At 40.7% G+C, this 24144-nt stretch overlaps 1 protein-coding gene across 2 annotated transcripts in view; it reads left to right on the top strand.

Moving 5' to 3' along the window:
- Positions 1–24144, top strand: part of LOC127976159 (NACHT, LRR and PYD domains-containing protein 3) — a 579287-nt gene that overhangs the window by 500642 nt on the left and 54501 nt on the right. The window contains exons 1-6 of one of the 2 annotated variants that reach the window (XM_052580377.1): positions 20–171; positions 2026–2190; positions 6339–8189; positions 20305–20472; positions 21452–21619; positions 22551–22721. The exons of the other annotated variant lie outside the window; for it this stretch is intronic. Coding sequence (XP_052436337.1) covers positions 29–171; positions 2026–2190; positions 6339–8189; positions 20305–20472; positions 21452–21619; positions 22551–22721 — 2666 coding nt within the window. The 5' untranslated portion in view covers positions 20–28. Of the gene's footprint in view, positions 1–19; positions 172–2025; positions 2191–6338; positions 8190–20304; positions 20473–21451; positions 21620–22550; positions 22722–24144 lie in introns of those variants that run through there. 2 annotated transcript variants of the gene reach the window in all.

The raw sequence follows: 24144 nt of genomic DNA, 5'->3' as shown, positions 1-24144 counted from the left end.
TGTGTGTTTTAATAGTACTACCTGCAAAATGAGTCTTTGTGAAAAGAGAGAGCTGGAGGAGTATGTTCACACACATAAAGCAGCGTCTCCAGAACCCAGCTGTGTGTCTATGAAGAGTAATGCATCCATGGACCCTCCCCCTAAACTCAGTAATGGAGCAGTGACCTCTGAGTGAGTACAATGTGATTTTACAGCCAAATTAAGATGCTTCAAGGTAATGTTAAGGTGTTTTGAATTTGAAAATTGTGAATCTTCAGTTGTAACTTGGTAAAGCAAGTCTCATCAAGTTTTCTTTGTGTAATGTTCTTCCAAATATGCTTAAATGTGATTTTATGTTTGGTAATAGAAACCACCAATAGAGGAGGAAAGAATTATACCAGCTCTTGTAATAGTTTACAGAGTTGGGTGACTGTGATTGAAAAGAGTCATGTTGTTTGTGAAATAAGCTATTCCCAAATCAAATAGTCTTACTGAATCTAAGAGCACACTTAACATCCCATCACTGCCCACACTGATGAATATGGAAATATAAGTTGTGCACTTTTACTCTAAATAATAAAATAAACACAACAAAAATAACAGCAGTTAAGAAAACATCTGATCATAATGATATGTGGATAGTATGTATTATTATACAATCTTTGTAATTTGGCTCTCTAATCAAGTCCGCAATCCATATTTTTGTTCAGAAATGCATCAAAAAAAGAATATTTCAGTTATTTTAGTATCATAAACAGGAAAAAACACAAGGAATCTGTTCACAAACTCACAAACATGATCTAAGACATCTTTGAACTATTGAATTAAAATTTTATTGTTGTTAACGGTTGTTAAGATTTCATGTGAATTTCATCTGTATACTGCAGTCATGAAAAACATAATCACAGACAAACATCGAATGAAGTCTCAAACTGGCAGAAAGACTACCCTACAAAATGATGACTTATGTGCAGTGGTACCATTGCATGTATGCAAAGTACATACAGTATTTTAGCCAATTGGACTTCATTTGTCATCAGGCAGCTACACACACAATTTTTTGCTTCCACCTGCTAGCATAACAATTACTGACAGACCAGTGCTGATACTGCTGAAATATCATTATATAGTGAAGTAAAATGGTCCTAAATAACAACATTGTTTCTCACATTTGTTTCTGAGGCAATATATCACATGGGGGGTACATAAGGACGATTTGAGATATTTTGGAGGACCAATACTCAAAAGGTTGAGAGCCACTGGTCTAGTGCATGTTGATGTGTAAAAATCAAACACAGCAAAGGAACACAAAGATGTTAGTGTAACTGTACTACAGTTTTACCCGTTCTACAAGAAGAAATCAGACACTAGATGTTCAAAGTATGAGAAAGATGTAAAGTTTGCACCATTGACTCTTGAAAATACATCCAAGACTTTTACACACAGGTCTATTATTGTGAACATGAGAGACTTCCTAGTAAAACTTTTGACACTTTCATTTCTGGACAGTTCACTCTGAAACAAACCACTATTGATTCAAAGCACTGATGAGGTTCAGAAAAAAAGCTGCTTAGCAAAACCAAGAACTTCTATACTTAATAACTTTCCCAGTTTACTGAAAGACAAAGTAAAATAAGTTTGTGTACTATAGATGAGAATTCTGCTGCACCTGTTATTGTCATGGTGTCATTGTGCTTTTTCTCAGTTTACAATTGTTTTTTATTCTGTTGTATTGAGCATCAACTAATGCATGCTAATGCAAATGTAACAGTTTGTTGTTCTTCTGGATCAGTTTTTTGGTCCTGGTGGTTGGTGGATTATTGCTCTCTACAGCAGCATTATAAAACATTTTGTTAATAATAATGTATGTAAATATCTCAACGTACTCTTGATTTGTAAACTTTATTTTGAAAATGCTTCAAAACTGAGAAATGCCCATGAAAACCACATTACCAACACTGACAGAACTGCATTAGATATTCAGTGAAATTTATATTTGACAGTAGTGGTGCTAAATGCAACATGTTTCTTTCTTGTTTGTTTCAGTACTACTGACTTTAAAATCAGTCTGTCTGAGCAGAGAAAGGAAGAGGTTTCTGCTCTGAAACGTAAAGCAGCATCTGCAGCAGCCAGGTTTGTGTTTATGAAGAAATGCAGATGCATGCATCATCCTCCTAAAGTCAGTGGTGGAGCAGTGACCTCTGACTCTCAGTGAGTATCATTGTTTCTGTACTTCATTCAGTTGCACCATTTGTTCCCAAAGTGGATTTAAATTTCTACTCAAGCTCTCCCTAGTTAGGTGGGGGGTGCATAAATTACATATCTGAAATAAAAAGGTAGGGCTGTGTTACGGCCCATTACCATTTCAAGGCTCGTGAATTCTAAGGACACAGGCCGAACATATAACAAAGAAGAATCACAACCCCTGATGTAAATTCCAAGACGTCTCTATTTAATTAAAGTTCAAAATCAAACATTCACAAATAATATTTATAATAAAGAAAACAATCTAATGGATGATAAAGAGAACAAACAGTTCACGGGTAGGGAAGCTAAGAAAACAGTTCCCTAACTACACCTGCTCTCAGAGTAAAGTTCTTACCTGGCTACCGAAAAATAAAAACAGGTGAGTCTTCCGGACATCTGCTTCCCTCGCTCAGTTCTTACTAAATAAACAAACGTGAACTAATAAATAAATACATACACTACCCGCAACTGAACAGTAAGAAATATACTAAATATCAAAACACAACTTTATACGTTAAACCTAAGCTTAACATAAAACAAACAAAACCGCCTCCAAGAGGCGATGAGAGAGACGCTGATGGATGGGAAGCGGAGAGAAAGAGATCACCGCCATTGCCTTCTCGGAGCCTTTTATCCGGTATCCCCGATGACGTCACAATTCTCGCATAAGAAATCCTCCCACAACGCCACCTACGGACTCAGAAATAATTAATCACACAGATACACATAACACCCTCACCCTTAAGTGAATAAATTGTAGAAATAATCTTTCTTACCCGTTTTTTTTTTTTTTTTTTTTAATCCTCTCTTTTTAACAAAAAGGGAGGAAAAACAATTTATTCCTATTAGACATGTGATAAAGCGTCAGCGATAACATTATCTTTACCACGAATGTGTCGAATCTCTAGGTCAAACGTCTGTAAAAACAAACTCCAACGCATCAAACGTTGGTTGTTGTTTTTCATTCGGGCCAGAAAGACTAATGGGTTATGATCGGTGTAAATAATCAACGGATACGAAACAGAACCCACATAGACATCGAAATGTTGGAGAGCAAGGACAAGAGCTAATGCCTCCTTCTCAATGGTGGAGTAACGTTGCTGATGTTTATTAAATTAAACAATTCCTTGAGTAACTAGATTACAAAAAATGATCGAGGCAAATTTCTCTGCCTCTAAGCCTCTTTTAATTTATTTTAAATATCATGTCAGGTTCTTTTGCAATGATTTTTTAAATGTGAAGGAAAGCGGAAGGAGACACAAGGAATCAGCAGTGTTTTGATTTGTTTTGATTTGAGGGCGCATGCAAACGTAAAGAGAACGTCGTGACGTGTGTCCATTGCAAGATAGAGCTGGCATACCACAACTAGGACCCTATGATTTCCGCGATGCAGAAAACACGGAGGGAATCGCGGAATCCAGTCATAAAAACGGAATTTACAGTTTAACGCAGAATGGCACGGAATTTGCCAAATGTTGAATGAATTAATCAAAAATAGGTCATTGCACTTATGATATTGACTAATATCTGTAAATATTAAGCCAGAACAGTCTATTTAAATATGAATCCTGCATGTTCTGCTTGTCTGTGTTAATGAATGGAGCAGAAGCGCGTCTTCATTCATTAAACACACGGAAGCTGTCTGCTGTCTCACTAAATTAGGACGTGAACACATGAACAACATCTCCAGAACTGCTTTGACTGTCACTTCATGAGCATTTGACCGTTTGATTAGAGTAAAGCTATATAGCATCACATCACATACACAGAGCTGTAAAAGTACGTCAACCCGTCAAAATAAAAGTCTGGTTTAGTTTAGTTATTGCGGTTTAGTACCAAAAAGTTTGCTTATTTTTCAATAATTAAAAGATAAATTAAATTAATGTTTTATATGTTTAATGTTTAATGTGCATCTCAGAAAATGCTTTATTTAAAACCCCAACTGAATGGCACTTAAATGCACTTAATTCATCTGTCAACTTTATTGTCATTGTTCACAGTACAAGTACAGACAGAGAAACAGTGGGTAATAATTAAATGTTTATTTTTGATGTATGCATTGCATTCTATGCATTTAAAAAAATGAAAAATATATTTTCTACTTAAAAAGGAAACTTCGTTCTTCAGTTTTTATTTTCTCTTGCATAATTAAAGGTCCTATGACATGAAAATTTCACTTTCTGAGGTTTTTTAAGATTAATATGAGTTCCCCTAGCCGGTATATGGTCCCCAAGTTTCTAGAAATTCAAATCGGTTTAAATTGAGATTTTTCTATCTTTCTCTGCCTTTGAGAAAATGGAAGCTCAACTGGGCTGATCTTGAATCTCCTCGTTGTGACGTTGCAAGGAGAATTGTTACCTCCCCTTTCTCTGCTTTGCCCGCCCAAATATTTACATATAATTCAGTCGCAATGTCAGCACAGGCGTTACAAACAGACTTTTATGATATGGATTCGACAGCACCGCCACAAACAGTGAGTAACAGTGTTCATTAATGCCTGATCTGTGATCAGTGATTTCTGATGGGTAGCTAATCATTCAAGTTCACACAGACTTTCTTTCTAAATCGTTTAATACTGTTTATGCATCAGTGAATCAAGCCAGTGACTAAACGATCAACTTCACATTGTTTCTCTTAGTAGCATGAAACAAATCTGTTATTTAAATTGTGATTTAATTCTGCACACTTGGCCAAACTGCTGTTACAATGAATGACGCTGTTATGATGCACAATGGAGCTCTTACTGTATTCATGTGTTTGCTGTTAGCTGTGGTGAAAGAATTTTGTGAGATAACGTGTTGCAATAATAACGAGATCACTGCATCCACGCGATAAACAGACTCTGTCTACTCAATGCTCATCACTGCAGCCTTTCATGTGATGGGAAAAGATCGAAAAAATAATTATATAATCAACACTTCCACGATTCGTTAATCTCGACAGCTGTAATAGTAAAAATATAGACGGTTTCATCGGGCGCACGCGCCTGGACCTAAGTTAACTTCCGGTCTGTTGGCTCCAGTAATTGCCTTCTACAAACGCAGTGAAAGTCAAGGTGATGAGTAGACTGAAGTTGGGCTCAGGTGGTTGTGCTGCGGATGTGTTTCCCATACATTTATTTATTTTTGGAGACTCGCCACAATTTTGAAACTGGTCGATTTTCAAAAAGGATTCGTTGAATAAACATGAGTAACGTTACGTACTGCACTTTTATTAATAATAATTCCTTACATTTATATGTTTAAATATCAAAGCAAGGCACAGGTGTTTTTATATCGCTGTATTTCTGAAGGAAGACTTGCATGTCATATGTCTGATAAAGCAGCGTGTGAGCGTACCAGCTCTGCTTTGTTAACAGCTGTTACTGGGGAAACCTCTATTTCTCGCACTTTATGTCTATGCTTTAAAACATCTCCTGCTGGCAAATAATGAATTTGCATATTCATTAAGTCCGCCTGATCCACGCAGCAAACATATTTGGTTTGTTATCAAAAAAGATCTACTCTAGAGGGAGTTGGCTGTTGTTATTTATTCTATTTGGAAGTCTACCGGAAGTTAAGCTAAAACACATTTTATTCGATTAATCGATGGAATATTTGGTAGAATACTCGATTACTAAAATATTCGATAGCTACAGCCCTACTCTTGAGGCTTTCTGAAATGGTCAAATATTTCCATATAGCTGTATTTACAAAGAAAAGCTCATTATAAAGCAGCGGAGCTTTGTAAACAGCTCAGAGTAATCATGTAATCTCCATAAGAATGATATGATTGCCAAAACATATTTACCAGGATTTCTGAAAAGGTCCTGTTCACACATGATCGATTAATGGTAACTTTACCAGTAATTTACCAGTGAAGACTGTATGTGTGAAAGGGGCTAAACTCTTCCTCTGTATACGCTGCGAATTTTATTTGTTTAACGTAATCTGGAGACTGTTGTCTCATATCGATGCTGGAGTCTTAAATCTTTATAATGATGCACACTTTGGGAAGTTTAAATAAAAATATGTATAGCATGCATTTAATTTATGTGCCAGTAATCTTAGGTTGTGGCATTATACTGGTCAGAGTCACACTTTCTACCATATTTCATCTATCTGTTTCTGCAGAGTGAAGAGAGATGATGTGTTCAGATCAGTGATGCACCGTCTAAGCTGCACTAACACTGACTGTCAGACCCTCAGAAAGCAGAGAGTGAAAGACCAGCACAAAACCAGCATGAAGAACAAGTATGAGAGCTTATTTGAGGGATTCAACAAACAACAAGAGAATCAAACCCTCCTGAACAGTATCTACACACAGCTCTACATCATAGAGGGAGAGAGTGAAGGAGTGAATGAAGAACATGAGGTTTTACAGATGGAGAAAACACACAGAACACAAGACACTCCAATCTACTGCAATGACATCTTTAAACCCTTAAATCAACCAGGATGTGAGGTGAAAGACAAAATCAAGACTGTTCTTACTAAAGGCATCGCTGGAATTGGAAAAACTGTCTCTGTGCAGAAGTTCATTCTGGACTGGGCTGAGGGAGAAGCCAATCAGGATGTAGATTTCATGTTTGTGCTTCCATTTCGAGAGCTGAACTTGATTAATGATCACCAGTACAGTCTTCACAGACTTCTGCTGGACTTTCATCCTGAACTTCAAGATCTCGACTCAAAGATTTATGAAGAATGTAAGGTTGTGTTCATATTTGATGGTCTGGATGAAAGCAGAATTAAACTGATATTTGCAGACAGACAGAAAGTTTGTGATGTGAATGAGTCTTCATCAGTGTGTGTGTTGATGTCAAACCTCATCAGAGGAGAGCTGCTTCCCTCTGCTCTCATCTGGATCACCTCCAGACCAGCAGCAGCCAATCAGATCCCCTCAAAATACATCAACCGTGTGACAGAAATTCAGGGATTCGATGAGCCTCAGAAGGAGGAATATTTCAGGAAGAGAATCAGTGATGAGCATCAAGTCAGCAGAATCATCTCACACATCAGAAGATCAAGAAGCCTCCACATCATGTGTCACATCCCCGTCTTCTGCTGGATCTCAGCCAGTGTGCTTCAAAACCTCCTGGAACAAGATGACAGTGCAGAAATCCCTCAAACTCTGACTGAAATGTACATCCACTTCCTGCTGACTCAAATCAACATGAAGAACAAGAAGTATGATGAGAGAAAACCAAAGAAACTCCTGAAGTCTAACAGAGATATGATTGTGAAACTTGCTGAACTGGCTTTCAAACAGCTGATGAAGGGCAATGTGATGTTCTATGAGGAGGACCTGATTGAGAGCGGGATAGATGTCACTGATGCTGCAGTGTATTCTGGGATTTGCACTGAGATCTTTAAGGAGGAATCTGTGATTCATCAGAGGAAAGTCTACTGCTTCATTCATCTGAGCTTTCAGGAGTTTCTAGCTGCTTTCTTTGTATTTTACTCACATGTACTCAATAAAGAATCACTGAAGTGGTTTCTGAGTGAAGGATATAAGTGTAAAAACCCTCTCTATGATCTACTAAAAGCAGCAATTAATAAATCCTTAAAGAGGGTTCATGGAGATCTGTATATTTTCCTGCGGTTCCTGCTGGGTGTCTCTCTGGAGCCCAATCAGAGACTCTTAAAGGATCTACTGACACACACAGTGAACAGCGCAGAGACCATCATGAGAATCACAGAAGACATTAAAGACAAAATCAAGGGTAATGAACGTCTCTCAGCTGACAGATGCATCAACCTGTTCCTCTGTCTGCTGGAAATGAAGGATCAGACTCTGTACAGAGAGATTCAGGAGTTTGTGAAATCAGAGAATTTCTCTCTCTCTCCTGGTCACTGCTCAACAATCGCCTACATGCTTCAGATATCAGAGGAGGTGCTGGATGAGTTTGAGCTGAAGAAATACAACACATCAGATGTGGGTAGGAGGAGACTGATACCAGCTTTGGTGAACTGCAGAAAAGCTCTGTGAGTATTAATTTATGTGACTGTAGATTAAACTTAATGTAATTTGTAATACAAATGGTACCCAGAGTTAATTAAAAAGAACCAGTAAATTAATTTTAATTAAAGAATAGTTCTCCCCAAAATGAATATTTGCTGTTAATTCACTCTCCCTCAGACCTTCCAAGATTTAGCTGACTTGTTTCTTTAGTAGAACAAAATAGAAAAAATATTTTCAATAGGAAGCACAGAACCACCGTTTTTATTCACAACACCTTAATAAATCATTAGGAGCCAAGTGTATTAATTTTGTCTAGTTTGATATGCAATGTGTTTACACCATTTAGAGTCATGAAACAGTAAAACACACACATAGGGCTTTGCGATTAATCGAAATTATTGCAGCATATATCTGAAACTTTTACAGTCTATGATCTGAGCATGCGCATCTGGTTTTGTTAACAGAGCAAAGGAAATCTGCGTGCGAGTCAGTGATGCGCGGGTTGATCCAAAATGAGCGGGGGCCTGCGGTCGTTACGAGTCATCCAAAATATTTTTAATGATATTCGGGTCACAGTCGGTCGGGTCCTAGTACTAGACACATTTTTGAAATACATAGGCCTACACTTTATTGGATGAATAACTGGCATGAAGATGACGCACGAGCTCAGTCTGCATGTAGAGATGGAAGCGGCTAAGAAGACTGCATGGGCAGCAACGTCGCTGTTTTTGGTAAAACATGATTTTGACGACTTCATTAAGTTTTGTTTTAAAGAAAACTCTTTTTAAAAGATTTTGTATAAATTGTATCTTAATATTGATCAATGTTTTATCAATCATTTGCACTCAGCTTGTGCCTCACAGATTTAAGAAATATAGGCTATATATTACAAACAGCTTAAAATATATTCAACAACGACACCTCACAAGACACCAAACAAAGAGCTGGTAGGTAACCTTTATGTATAGTTTAATATGTTTATATGGTTTTCTCAGATCAATGTTTTTACCCCGTCAGGCTCTGCTCACGTGGTCGTGGCTGACAAAAAAATGTAATTAATAAAAAATGTGCTTTATTACTGCACTTCTTTACAATTAACTTTATTCAAGTAAAAAAATAAATAAAATCAATAGGATTTATGTAATATACTGTAGAATTTAGCTTTTTTTTTTTTTGGTCACGCCCATTTGGAGGCAGTGCCCCAGCATGGCCTCCCCACAGAAAATGCTCTAGACACGCCCCTGCTGATGATGTAATCCATATGAAATGTGCATTCTCTCTGGCGTTCATGGCGAGTCTGCATCGTCAACTTCATCTTTGCAGCAACACAGAAAACACCAGTTTATTACTAAACAATTAAATGACTCCTTGCATATTTTCGAACCAGCAGGCCATTCTGGGTTGAGTGAGACCCAACGGAATGAGCGAGCGGATCGGGATATTCAGAATAACGCTCTCCACTCACGAGCTCGGATCGGAACAAACCCGAGCCTCACTTGTCTGCTGACCTTGCAGAAACATACAAATAGACATAGCCAGACTAGACTATTTTAGTACAAATTATGAGCTTAATGCCGATTTTTTATAATTCTTGACAAAATTATAATATATTAAGTTTTTTTTTTTTTTTTTTTTTTGCCTAGTTAGTTTTGCCTACATTCCTGTGGCCCAATGATGCTACGATGAGCATTTATTACTTTTTAAAAATGCGGGTCAGAAAGCAGGTCGTATACAATATTTAATTTTTATTTTTTTGCTATCCGAGTTGCGGGCGGGTTAGTTGAAAACGTTGGTCGGATGCAGGTTATTCATACATTGACCCGCGCATCACTGGTGCGAGTGGATAGATTCGCGCTTGTGTATTATTTTAATGTGCTTTCACGTTACAATAATGCGCTCTCGTAGCTGCTTCTGAACCGCGTACACATAACTTACTGTATACGCACTGCAGATGGAGGACATGTGACCCTTGGGCAATAAATATATTGGGCAAAACATATAACATCTGAGGCACCGCTACAGTGATCTCTATGACCAATGCATGGCAAAAAAAAATAAAAAAATCATAGAACACGTTTTATTTTATTTTCTTTTTTTCCATATGTCTAGACATTTTGTTTGACATCTTTACTTAGTGATTATTTTGACTTATGTCTGTTCTAGAGACATTTGATAAAGCCCTCATTAGTTTTCTTTTGGAAATATGTTTAAAATTTATACTGAATGCACTTATGACTGTAAAGCATGTCTGTGTGTGTCAAAATCGTGATTAAAATCGAAATCACAAAATTGATAAAAAATTCGTAATAGGTTTTTTTTGTCCATATCGCAAAGCCCCACACACACACAAACACACACACATATATATATATATATATATATATATATATATATATATACAGGTTGCATATCAGTGAAAACTACAATAGCACTCATTATTTTTATTATTAAAGGAAAACACCACCGTTTTTTCATATTCCACTTTGTTCTTCCCTCAACTTAGACGAGTTAATATGTACGTCTCCCGTCTCAGTGGTGCACTCAATAGGGACTTTAAGCTACAACAGCTGATGGAAAGTTAAAAAAAAAATGCGTGACTAAGTGCTACTTCGTGTACATTGTAACGGTCTATGGGAGTACAGGTAATTTGCAGTAGTCACTACTACGTAACAGATTAAAAGGGAAGTATGGTTTGCCTGGGTAATATAGGTTTTTAAACTTAAAGTACAATGTAAAAATATTAAAAGTTTGTCATTAATGACTCGGCCTCATGTCGTTCCAAACCCATAAGACCTCCATTCATCTTCAGAACACAATTTAAGATATTTTAGATTAGGGCTGGACCAGGGTGGTTCTAAGGGTGAGTGGAGATCCGGGGCTTAGCCCAGAAAAATCCATGTAAGTGACTTTATTTTAATAAATCAGAAAGATTTACCTTGTTTACAAAATAGAAAAACAATAAAAACAAAAAAACAAATGTAAAAAATTTTATTTAAAGTTTATCCCTTGTATCCTGACACATATGCTGATGTTGTGTCTTTATCTCACTTTTTTTTTTTTGTCTCTGTCTCTTTTTTATTTTATTTTCCAATCAAGCCTGACTGGCTACACTCGTCCTGGTAGAACAGGGATCAGAAGCAAACATTAAGCAGTGCACTGAAATACTCTTACTCTACAAAGATATACCGGTCAAAGGACTTTATCTCTGTGTTTATGTACACTTAAAGCCAAGTATAATTCTAAACGCAGGGCTCTATACACTTATATTTTTGAAGGAGCACTTACACAGCACTTACAATTTGCATAAATAATCTTATGAGGCTAATGTATCAAATATAAAATTTGGAATACAGAAATATGAAATTATGAAAAAAATTAGAATGGTACTTTGCCACTAGGTGGCGGCATGCCATTGCCTTAATGAGTGAGTCGGTCAGTCATTTAATCAATGGATTTGTTTGAAACGGATGATTCATTAAGAAAAAAGTACGCAAAAATTTACTTAAGCAAATTTATTCAGTAAACACCACTGTGTGTTGCTGCAGAGCACAACAACATGCTTTGTTTGGAAACATTTCCTTTGCGAAATATGTATTTTTTTTTATTATCTTGTTTATTGAATTGTTGTCCTGACAGAAAGGTCTGCCACAGACCGTGCTTAGCAAATATTATAACCGCTCTGTGTGTGTGTGTCCTAAAGACTGTGCTGCACAACCATTAACTGTTAGATGTTCAAAATGTAACGTTAAATCAGACACAATTTAAAACCGAAAAAGAAATGTAATACTATGATTAAAAGTTACAGATACCTGAAGCTGTTGTATCTTGGCGTTCAAGTGTGTTGGCTGGGGGGTTTTACTTCCTTTTTTTTTTTGAAGAAGAAGAAGAAGAAGAATTTTGAAATATCCATTTTAATTTTCAAATAAATTGATCTAGTAGAATACTACACGCCAACAAACCGCCTGGCTCCAAAAGATCTCATTTCATTGGCTGGATCGTACAGATGCTCATCGATGGTTGGCCAGTTTCCATGTCAGTCAGAACTAAGCACTGGACTCAGTGGGCGGTTTTCGTCGGGTGTGAATGACAACGCGTAAATTTACAGACACTGTAGATGCGAGAGTCGAGAGATATTTATTTATTTATTTAAATTCTAATAAAAATTACTTAATTGGGCATGAAAACTCATTGATGGCATGGTGGTAATAAAAACATTCGGGGCTTTACTGAAAACATTCGGGGCTCCAGCCCCCTTAGCCCACCCCTAACGCCGCCCCTGGCTGGACGATTAATCAAAAAGTAATCAAAACTAATCCTGTTAACACTTGCCCCTTAAAAGCATACTAACGCGTGTGTAGGCCATGACTCTGCTCTCCAATCAGTGGCATAAAAGCAAAACACGCAGGTGAACACCGGTTCAACACATAGTGATGGTGCGTGAGCGGTGAGCCTAGCGTCTTCACTAAACTTTGTCAGTTGTATTTGTTTTATGGTTTGGACATTCAAGCGATTAGACGAACGGATGTGTATTCTATTATCGAGCTACCATGTTCGCGCAGCTGCATTGTGGCACTTGTTGATCACTCATATAAACAGTAGCTATGAAGATCGTGCACACGGAGGAACACAGAAACTAGTTGTCAGCGCTGTCCTGTGATTTATCACTAAAGTAGCTTAGAAACTTATTATAGCATGTTTGTGTGCAGCGCACATGATGCACAAGCGCGTGCACAGAGAGCAGCGGTCGCGCTGCGGGTTCCCGGTTTGTGTCCGTTCTCTGACTGTTCTGTGTATTTTAACTGTAGAAAAGGTTGTTCCGAGTCGAAACTACAACACAGAAAACTACATCAGTATATCATCATAAACGCAGCCGTTTTTGTCTTAAGTGAACATAAACAGATGAGAAAGAAAACACACATGCACAGTATTTTTGCTTAAAGAGACAACAGCCTAATTGTCACGGTTGGGTTTGGGAAAACACAAAGAGAGGGTAGATCCAAATGCAGGTAAGGGTTTTTATTTAAACAGAGGGGTAACTACAAAAATAAACAGTCATGAGAGACAAACCAAACAAAAAGGGAACCGGATGAAACGGGGAACTCGGAAGAACGAGAAGGTAGAGGAAGTCTGGGGAAACGAGAGCATGAGACACATAGGGTAAGGACTCCATGAAGACAACAGAGAAAGACAGCTCTATATAGGGAAACTAATGACAGAGTATTGTCAACACCTGTGCGATTCTAATTGGAGTGCAATTACTGTGAAGACACAACCAGACTAGCGGAATTAAAGTGCCTATGGTGAAGTGCCTAAGGGGAAGTGAGCTCATTAGGGAACACCCAGGAAAACAAAGACTGGCAGCGTGACATTACCCCCTCCCTACGGAGCAGCTACCAGATGCTCCACCTAAACCCAGGAAAACCCCAACAGAAAAAGAGGCAGGAGGGAGGTGGAACGGCGGCGGACCAGGGGGAGGGACGGAGGGACAGAAAACAGGGACAGGAGCAACCAGGAGGAATGGAAAGGTGCAACACAAAACAAGGAGTCCAGGAGGGAGGCGGACAGGTGGAGGCTCAGGGGGAGGGAAGGAGGGCCAGACTAAACTAAAAGGAACAGACAGAAACAGAACTCAAAAAACACAAAACATAAGTCCATGAAGGGCATGTTGAGGCGTCCACCAGGACGGAGCAGATGACCACCACATCTTTGTGGTCGAGGCCGGAGTCCACCAGGGCGGAGCGGAAGACCACCACGGCCTTGTGGTCAAAGTCAAAGCCCTCCAGGGCGGAGCGGAAGACCACCACGTCTTTGTGGTCGAGGCCGGAGTCCACCAGGGCGGAGCAGAAGACCACCACGTCCTCATGGTCACCGCCGGAGTCCCCCAGAGCGGAGCGGACGACCACCACGTCCTCGTGGTCACCGCCCGAGTCCCCCAGAGCGGAGCGGACGACCACCACGTCCTCGTGGTCACCGCCCGAGTCCCCCAGGGTGGAGCGGACGACCACCACGTCCTCGTGGTCACCGCCCGAGTCCCCCAGGGTGGAGCGGACGACCACCACGTCCTCGTGGTCACCGCCTCGGGAACTGTATCAGGCACCGCCTCTGGAACAGCCTCGGGCACCGCCTCGGGAACTGTATCGGGCACCGCCTCGGGAACTGCATCGGGCACCGCCTCGGGAACTGCATCGGGCACCGCCTCGGGAACTGCATCGGGCACCGCCTCGGGAACTGCATCGGGCACCGCCTCGGGAACTGCATCGGGCACCGCCTCGGGAACTGCATCGGGCACCGCCTCGGGAACTGCATCGGGCACCGCCTCGGGAACAACATCGGCCACCGCCTCGGGAACTGCATCGGGCACCGCCTCGGGAACTGCATCGGGCACCGCCTCGGGAACTGCATCGGGCACCGCCTCGGGAACTGCATCGGGCACCGCCTCGGGACCAGCATCGGGCACCGCCTCGGGAACAGCATCGGGCTCCGCCTCGGGAACAGCATCGGGAACTGCATCGAGCACCGCCTCGGGAACAACATCGAGCACCGCCTCGGGAACTGCATCGGGCACCGCCTCGGGAACTGCATCGGGCACCGCCTCGGGAACTGCATCGGGCACCGCCTCGGGAACAGCATCGGGCACCGCCTCGGGAACTGTATCGGGCACCGCCTCGGGAACAGCATCGGGCACCGCCTCGGGAACAGCATCGGGCACCGCCTCGGGAACTGCATCGGGCACCGCCTCGGGAACTGCATCGGGCACCGCCTCGGGAACTGCATCGGGCACCGCCTCGGGAACAACATCGGCCACCGCCTCGGGAACTGCATCGGGCACCGCCTCGGGAACTGCATCGGGCACCGCCTCGGGAACTGCATCGGGCACCGCCTCGGGAACTGCATCGGGCACCGCCTCGGGAACAGCCTCGGGCACCGCCTCGGGAACTGCATCGGGCACCGCCTCGGGAACAGCATCGGGCACCGCCTCGGGAACTGCATCGGGCACCGCCTCGGGAACTGCATCGGGCACCGCCTCGGGAGCAGCATCGGGCACCGCCTCGGGAACAGCATCGGGCACCGCCTCGGGAGCAGCATCGAGCACCGCCTCGGGAACTGCATCGGGCACCGCCTCGGGAACTGCCTCGGGCACCGCCTCGGGAACTGCCTCGGGCACCGCCTCGGAAACTGCATCGGGCACCGCCTCGGGAACAGCATCGGGCACCGCCTCGGCCTCTCGAACCGCATCGAGCACCTTCTCGGGAACAGCCTCGGCCTCGGAAACAGCATCGGGCACCGCCTCGGGAACTGCATCGGGCACCGCCTCGGGAACTGCATCGGGCACCGCCTCGGGAACTGCATCGGGCACCGCCTCGGGAACTGCATCGGGCACCGCCTCGGGAACAGCCTCGGGCACCGCCTCGGGAACTGCCTCAGGCACCGCTTCGGGAACAGCCTCGGCCTCCGGAGCAGCAGTGGGCACCGCATCGGGAACGACCTCGGCCACCGCCCCGGCCTCCGGAACAGCAACGGGAACCGCATCGGGAACGGCTTCGGTCACCGCCTCGGCCTCCGGAACAGCAGCGGGCACCGCCTCGGCCTCCAGAACAGCAACGGGAACCGCATCGGGAACGGCCTCGGCCACCGCCTCGGCCTCCGGAACAGCAGCGGGTACCGCCTCGGCCTCCAGAACAGCAACGGGAACCGCATCGGGAACGGCCTCGGCCACCGCCTCGGCCTCCGGAACAGCAGCGGGTACCGCCTCGGCCTCCAGAACCGCAGCGGGCACCACATCGGGAACAGCATCGGGCATTGCCTCGGCCTCTCGAACCGCATCGAGCACCTTTTCGGGAACAGCCTCGGCCTCGGAAACAGCATCGGGCACCGCCTCGGGAACTGCATCGGGCACCGCCTCGGAGACTGCATCGGGCACCGCCTCGGCCTCCGGAACATTAGCGGGCACCGCATCGGGAACGGCCTCGGCCACCGCCTCGGTCTCCGGAACAGCAGCGGGCACCGCATCGGGAACAGCCTCGGCCACCGCCTCCGGAACAGCAGCGGGCATCGCATCGGGAATGGCCTCATGGACGGCAGCCGCCCGCTCGGGAACGTTCTCCGGGTCCTGAGGAACAGTAGCTGCCTGTCTCCTCCTCCGCCCTCTACGATGGAGAGTCGGTGGCGTTGAGTCGGCCATCTTGTGCTGTGGTGCTGGGCTGGCGGCCATCTTGAGCTGTGGCGCTAGGCTGGCGGCCATCTTGGGCTGTGGGGCTGGGCTGGTGGCCATCTTGGGTTGTGGGGCTGAGCTGGCAGCCTTGTCTGGAAACTCTGGTGTGGTTGTTGCATTCCACTGAGCACGATGGTGCAGGTAATTGGTAAACCCCCAAAAGTCCAGGATCTCTAACCCCTTCATCTCCCATTGAGGTAAAGGATCATCCAGGCAATTATTAAACCAATCCTTTAGTGCTGCATCATTGTAACCTAACCCGACTGCCAAAGTCCAAAACAATTGCGCCAGGCCACCCACCTCCCTTCCCTCTTGATGAAGGGTGGTTAAGTTCCGGACTCTCCCCCTCCGTTCCTCCATGGTGGCTGGGGAACCGATTCGAAATCTCACACCGCTGGATCTAGGCATGATGGAGTCCTTCTGTCACGGTTGGGTTTGGGAAAACACAAAGAGAGGGTAGATCCAAATGCAGGTAAGGGTTTTTATTTAAACAGAGGGGTAACTACAAAAATAAACAGTCATGAGAGACAAACCAAACAAAAAGGGAACCGGATGAAACGGGGAACTCGGAAGAACGAGAAGGTAGAGGAAGTCTGGGGAAACGAGAGCATGAGACACATAGGGTAAGGACTCCATGAAGACAACAGAGAAAGACAGCTCTATATAGGGAAACTAATGACAGAGTATTGTCAACACCTGTGCGATTCTAATTGGAGTGCAATTACTGTGAAGACACAACCAGACTAGCGGAATTAAAGTGCCTATGGTGAAGTGCCTAAGGGGAAGTGAGCTCATTAGGGAACACCCAGGAAAACAAAGACTGGCAGCGTGACACTAATAAACGCGCTGCCTGTCATTAATGTTAAATATAAAGAACAAAATAAAATAATTCACTGATCTTGACTGAATATATTTAATAACTTTACTTGATTAATCTTTATTTTATCTATAAAAAGAAAACTATGCAGTGTTTTTAAACTTTTAATTACAGTTTCTGTACCTGAAATTTTGTTTAGTTGTATGCATTTATTTATGCTAATTGATTTGTTTGTTCCTATCTTATTACTGACTGTTTACTTGTCTTAAACACTTTAATATTTGAAATTTATATTAATCTAGTTGTTTTTGCAGTGGTATTTGTTTTTTAATCACAGGCAAAATTCCTCTTGCAGTGTTTTGTAGGCTGCTGATTTTTGCTCATGTTATTCAGCTGCAACAGAATGCTTTGTAAAAATGTTTGACGCCTAAATGTTTGACTTTTTTTTTCATATTGGATTTTTTATCTTATTGGACTCAATAAGAATCAGAATCGATAAAATTCAAACGATACCCAACCCTAGTAAGAAATGTTACAAACATAAAATAAAATAAAATGAGATAAAGATAAAAAAAATAAGATAAGATAACTGCTGATAGTCAATCATATTTACAGTACAAACCTTGTCAGTGAACTATTAGGGCAAAAAAACAAAACAGAAAAAAATAATCGTTCATTAATCGTAATCGAGGCAAAATGTTCAATTAATCGAGGATTTGACTTTAGGCCATAATCGTCCAGCCCTATTTTAGATTTAGTCTGAGAGCTTTCTGTCCCTCCAGAAACAATGCTTGCCTTCGCTCCTTCAGTTTGTTTGAAATATCATATTTCTGGATCATATTTTTAATCATATTTTAACGTATATTAAAAAATAAAATAAAAGGAGAGTTTTTAAAAGTGTCTTATTGAAACACTAGTGTGGCAAACTATTTTTCCTACCACATGACAAGCTAATATGGTTGTCCACATTAAAAGGCATAATTACTGTTTTTCAGTGCAAATTTGTTTGTGATGAAAATAACAGTACTTTAAATAGCTTGTAATAATGTCAGTATTTTACCTACGGATCGAAGCATTTTTAACAGATTTCTACTCATTCGAAATCTGATACAGATGAAGTAGCATTGTAAGATTTCTTTTTTTTTTCCAGAGAGAGAGAGAGATTGCATGTGAATAAGTGTTGTAGTAGGCTACTTGTCATGGTTTCAGCTAAAAATATTAAGTGTCTAGAAGGAACAAGCAAATTCCTTGAGAACGTAACTCTTCCTGCTCATGTTCTTTTCTGTCATAAAATCGTTAACATTTTCTGATTTGAGTGATCCTTCTCTATCAAGCTATAAATGTTAAACTGTGAATTATTGCTAAATATGCAGCTATTTTACAGCCATTGGCATGAACTGTACTCATGATAGAGCAGTGGTGGGCGCTCTTGGAGCGAGTGAAAACCACAACGTTCCAACTTTTAAAAAATCTGCTCCAGTCAAAATTAAACCACTCTGCTCACATGCTTTCAGCGGAGAATTCAAATCGAATTAATGAGCTTCAAACCGTAATTTCATCACTGTAAACATGAGTCATGTCCGTTACAATGTTTAAATGACAACACATGGAGCACGCATGAGAGAGCAATTACTGCATGAACGCTGCTATGAGTTTAACAGCACTTGCTGCACATATCATAGGTAATATCCGGACCGGAGGAAGTGGGAAGTTTGTGAAAACATTTAATATTCTTTGGTGTTACAAACATGATCCAGCACCTTTTATGCACACACATACATGTCTTCAAATGAAATGCGAGAAAAATTGGCATGATCATGAAAACGCTATGACAGATTATTGATACACCACAAACAACAATTACAATAAACAAAAAAGTAACTGCGTGTTTTGGGGGGAGTGGGGTACTGATGTGTGTCATTTTATTGTAGGATTGTAGTTCTGATAAATATCTCTGCTTATTTATTTCAAATAATAATTTATTAAAACCTATTTTGTTCATGATAGTTGGTAGTCTCTAAAGGTAAGATTTCTTGAGAGTTCATTATTGTTATATTTTTTAAATAAATCAAGGTGGCCCATTTCCATTTTTGTTTTTCTTTCTTTCTCTGCTCATATTTAATATTCATGTGTCTATATAATGAGTGTGTTGTAGGTCTATGTTTTCTTGGTTGTTTTCTTCCCTCTTCCCACCATCTTCATTCCCACTTTACCACAGCTTTACACGCCCATTTCTTGAGTATTTTTCAAATCTGAGGTGTGAATGACCAGTGCTGAAACAGGGGGGTTTCATGACACTTTAAGGTTAAAAATATCTGATTGATGAATACCTCATTGCGTGTGACGGAAATGTTACGCCGCTTACCCATATTTGGGATATCAGCATCCATAACAATACTGACACCCATTATAAACGAGGCATTAGATGCATCCAGTATAGATATAATTACCGATTATAATAAGTCTTTTCACGTGTTAATCTTTTCAGCTTTATTGATCTTATGTATGCACTAACAGCTTGTGACACTCCAAAGACAAAGGGAAACATGAGATCCTTCACAAAAATTATCAATATCAGATGGAGCAGTTTTAATACCTTTTATTGACAGGTAACGTTGAGTCAAAAAAAAATCAAGGAAAATGTGATTTGTTCTGAAATTGTCCCTTAACATGAACAGGTAATACGTTTTTTTTTTTTAATTGTTAGTAATAATGTAATGTTGGCGGTACTGAAAACACAACAACAGTCCAAATAAGTAAACCAAAATCCATGACCGGAATCTAGAAATTATTTTTTTTGATGTTTCAAGGCAGCAAAATGCAACTATTAAGATTATCAGGACTTGATTTTGATTGAAAATAATTTATATGTTCTTCACCTGAGAGGGATTTATATAAGGGGTTTTCAAGCAGGGCATCAAAAAGGGTGGTTAAACTTTGACAAAAATATTGATAAGAAATATTGGCAAAACAATATATCGGCCAATCTTTAATTCCAAAGCCCTGATATTGAACAACAGTACTAGTAAAATGTAAATGCAATAAGATACCTTGTAGATTAAGCAATTAAGCTTTTTTTACTTGAGCCCTCTTTAATGCTGTGTTTTAGACTTGCCGGTTGTAATCTCACTGATTACGACTGTAGAAGTTTGTCTTCATTTCTACAATCAAACTCACTGAGAGAGCTGGACCTGAGTAACAATGACCTGCGTGATTCAGGAGTGAAGCTTCTGTCTGATGGACTGAAAAGATCACACTCTCAACTCAACATACTGAGGTATTTAAGAACAGATAAATTATAAAAATAAAGTGCTTCTCAAAATAATTAGAGATACTATGGAAAATTATACTGAAAAATTGCATATTTTGAAAAAGTGGTCGACAGATGTTTTTTTTTTTTTTGACAGCCGATGCTGATATCTTGAAAAGCAGGTTGTCCGATATTAAAGCCGATATAATTGTATTTATTTTAATTAATATTTAAGACATTTGAAAATGGATTAAAAAATGCATTTGTAAAATAAACACATACTTGAGATAAAGTATTTTCCACAAATAAATATTTAATTAAAATATAATTAAAAAAGGAAGAAAATCGTAACCAATAGAGAACTCAGTATTCCGGGAAGTTTGTGTGCTTTGGAAATCATATTTTTTAATTAAAGCCATCGTAAAACTCATTTTACATAAAGCACACAGAAAATGACATGAAAATGACAGTGGACAAATGCATAAAGCATAACATAATTTGAAATGCTTGGATCAAAAGTCACACAGATAACGTGATCATGCAGGTCACATACACTCTTCATAAGAAGTTTGCAAGGTTTGTGAAATTACATTTTCATTAACCATTAAAAGATTTGTTTAAATGCGTATTTGCTGAATGCTAACGGCAAACAAAAATGTATTATAATGTTTGACTTTCTATTACTAATAATATAAAAGCAATCATAATACTTTTTGTAAAAAATTAAGTACTTTAACAGTTCTGTCAGATTATTAGACAGAATTCTATTCGTATTAAACAGAACTGTTAACGATGGTAAACAAGTGAGAATGTGAGCTCTGTGTGCTTAGGTGCTGCCACTCTCAGTGCCTTCAAATTAAAAGTCCCGCCTCAAACGCATTGGCTAAACAGAAAAACATAGCCAAGGTTGATATTTGGCATATTTGATATATCGGCTTTGGCAATATATATCTCAAACACTATTTTGGATAGGTATATAATGATCTTTGTGCTCTGGTCTGTTTAGACTGTCCATCTGTAATCTCACTGGTCAGTGCTGTGAAAGTTTATCTTCATGTCTACAATCATCAAACTCACTGAGAGAGCTGGACCTGAGTAACAATGACCTGCAGGATTCAGGAGTTAAGCTGCTCTTTGTTGGACTGAAAAGTTCACACTGTCAACTCAAACTGAGGTAATAAAAACTAACTTATTATGACATAACAACTGTGTTTAATTTTATATATACACATTTTAAATAAGAATATGGGCAGTCGTGGCCTAATGGTTAGAGCAGTGATTTTCAACCTGTGGGCTGCGGCCAATTACTATTAAAATAAATAATAATATTGTTAATATATGTAAAAATATCTAAGTCATGACTTAATAACATCATTTCATATATATAATTAAATAACAAAAAATTAATATAAAACTAACTATGCTTCCACTATTCCAGTTTGCTAGTTTGGTTTAAGAATAAATCGTGTCTTTGTTTTTGTTTTTCCCTTCAACTCAGCAGCTGCATGCAGCACAGCTGCTCATTGGTTTCTCGCCAGTTTTTTCGCAGTATATCTGCTCTCAGTTTGCGCTTGTCACTCGAGTCTGACTCTAACCTTGCTTTGTCCAGTGCTCCAGTTCTCTGTTGATTTTGACTGCTCGTCTCAACACTGCTCTGCATGTTCCCTCCTGACTGCTTGCTCCGCTGACTGTCTACCCGCTGCTGAGCTCTGCCTGGATCTGGTTTTCCCGTTTTACCGAGCGGTGCCAGCCCAAGTTATTTTGTTGCCATCATTGAAAAACACTGCCCTACAGAATACATATATGCAAACATTTTATGATTTATTGCTATCTCAAGTTTACTTCAACTGTTGTAAAGTAGAAGGACACCACTTGCCACCACAAATTAAGAATGACTCTCATATCATATTTATTGCTGTCTTGAACATGTTGTTAATGTGAGTTTGTCAAATAGCTTTTGAGATTTCAGTATTTCTCAGTTTAGTTAGATGGGTCCTGTACTTTTCTTGCATTTCCAAGACTTTGAAATTAGTCATTTGATTATTACATTGATGTTAACCCACCGATCTCCCCTTTATTAAACTATATTTCTCCCTGTATTATAGACTTGTTGGCTGTAATCTCACTGGTCAGTGCTGTGAAAGTTTGTCTTCATCTCTTCAATCATCAAACTCACTGAGAGAGCTGGACCTGAGTCACAATGACCTACAGGATTCAGGAGTGAAGCTGCTCTCTGATGGACTGAAGAGTTCACACTGTCAACTCAACATACTGAGGTAGAAAAAAAAAGTTTGACAATTGATTCTGCTTTCTGCTCTTCTTCTGAGTGTTTGCAATATATCAACAGAATCCAGTGTGTTTGAGGACTTTTAGGTTTGTATTTCCTCCAGTCTGTTGTTTTTTAAAATTAATTCACTTAACCCTTTGGAGTCGATCCCTGCATATACATGTTTCTCTTGATAGGCCCGAAAAGAACTTAAATTACACTTTCAGTTTTGATTGTATGGATAAGAGCAATACATCAATCGAATCTGTAAAGGGAGCACTGTCTGCAGCCTTGGTCTGTGGTGATCTTCATTTAGAAACGAGTCATTAAAATGAATTGTAACTCAGTGAATACTCAATGAAGAGACATGAGAGATATATCTATAGAAAGCTTGACATGTATACTTTTAAACTAAGCAAGTGCTACCGAAAACAAATATTTTGTGATAAAGTAATCCATATGAAAACAATGCGATGTCCGTCTTTCACGTCTCCCTTCATTATATCTAATGCGACTACACCCTCGCGCTGAACACGCTATTGAGATTATAATGTTTCACTTGAATCTTGAGGCTTGTAAACACCCATACAGAAACAAAGCCGCGAGACTGTTCTTGAAGTTTTTTTATTTTACTATTTGATTCACGATGAGAGGAATAAGACATAATTCACCCCAAGAAGATGCGCTGAGGATTACCTCAAGATTTGAGTTTTGGATTTCCTCCGAATAATGAATGACATGCTTAACAAGAGTAAGTCTTTTGAATATATATATTCCTTCATTCCGCACATAAAAACCGGTAGTCAATAGGGATGCACCGAAATTTCGGCCACCGAAAATTTTCGGCCGAAAATGGCCTTTTCGGTTTTCGGCCGATAGACTTTTATCACCGAAACAACACGGCCGAAATGTTGTGATGACGCAAACAGAAACCGCGACCTGCACGTGCTGCATAGCGCAGACCACGAGCTCCCCGCGACATTCACTTCACACCAGTGAGAACATTCTCTCTCTTCTTACTCCTTTATTCGCAGCACTAAAGCGTCTCCTAACAAAGAGATTAAGACAGACCACGAAGTAAAAACAAAGAAAAGTACAGTCTTATAAAGTCTGTTAGCACACGTCTCATTGAGATCTTTTCGGATCCTCTGCACTTCATCGCGAATGTGCTTGATCCGCGTTATAAAGACCATTAACGTTACTTGGATGCGGAAATAAGACAGCGCGCACAAGAAATGATCCAGGCCGCGCTGGATGCGGAGAACCCGCGTGGAGACGGAGAAGCGCCAAGCGCAGGAGACAGATCAGAGCGCAGAAAAAAAGTCTGATCTCTGCACCAGATGAGTGGCATGCACCATCGTTGTCTGATATGTTCAGTGGAATTCTGCAAGAAAGTGCCTCAAGTAATAATAATACGTTGGCTATTTTGTTCT

This window comes from Carassius gibelio, chromosome B17 (genome assembly GCF_023724105.1).
Source record: "Carassius gibelio isolate Cgi1373 ecotype wild population from Czech Republic chromosome B17, carGib1.2-hapl.c, whole genome shotgun sequence".
NCBI classification, from domain to species: domain Eukaryota; kingdom Metazoa; phylum Chordata; class Actinopteri; order Cypriniformes; family Cyprinidae; genus Carassius; species Carassius gibelio.
This window is presented reverse-complemented; position numbering and strand designations above follow the sequence as displayed.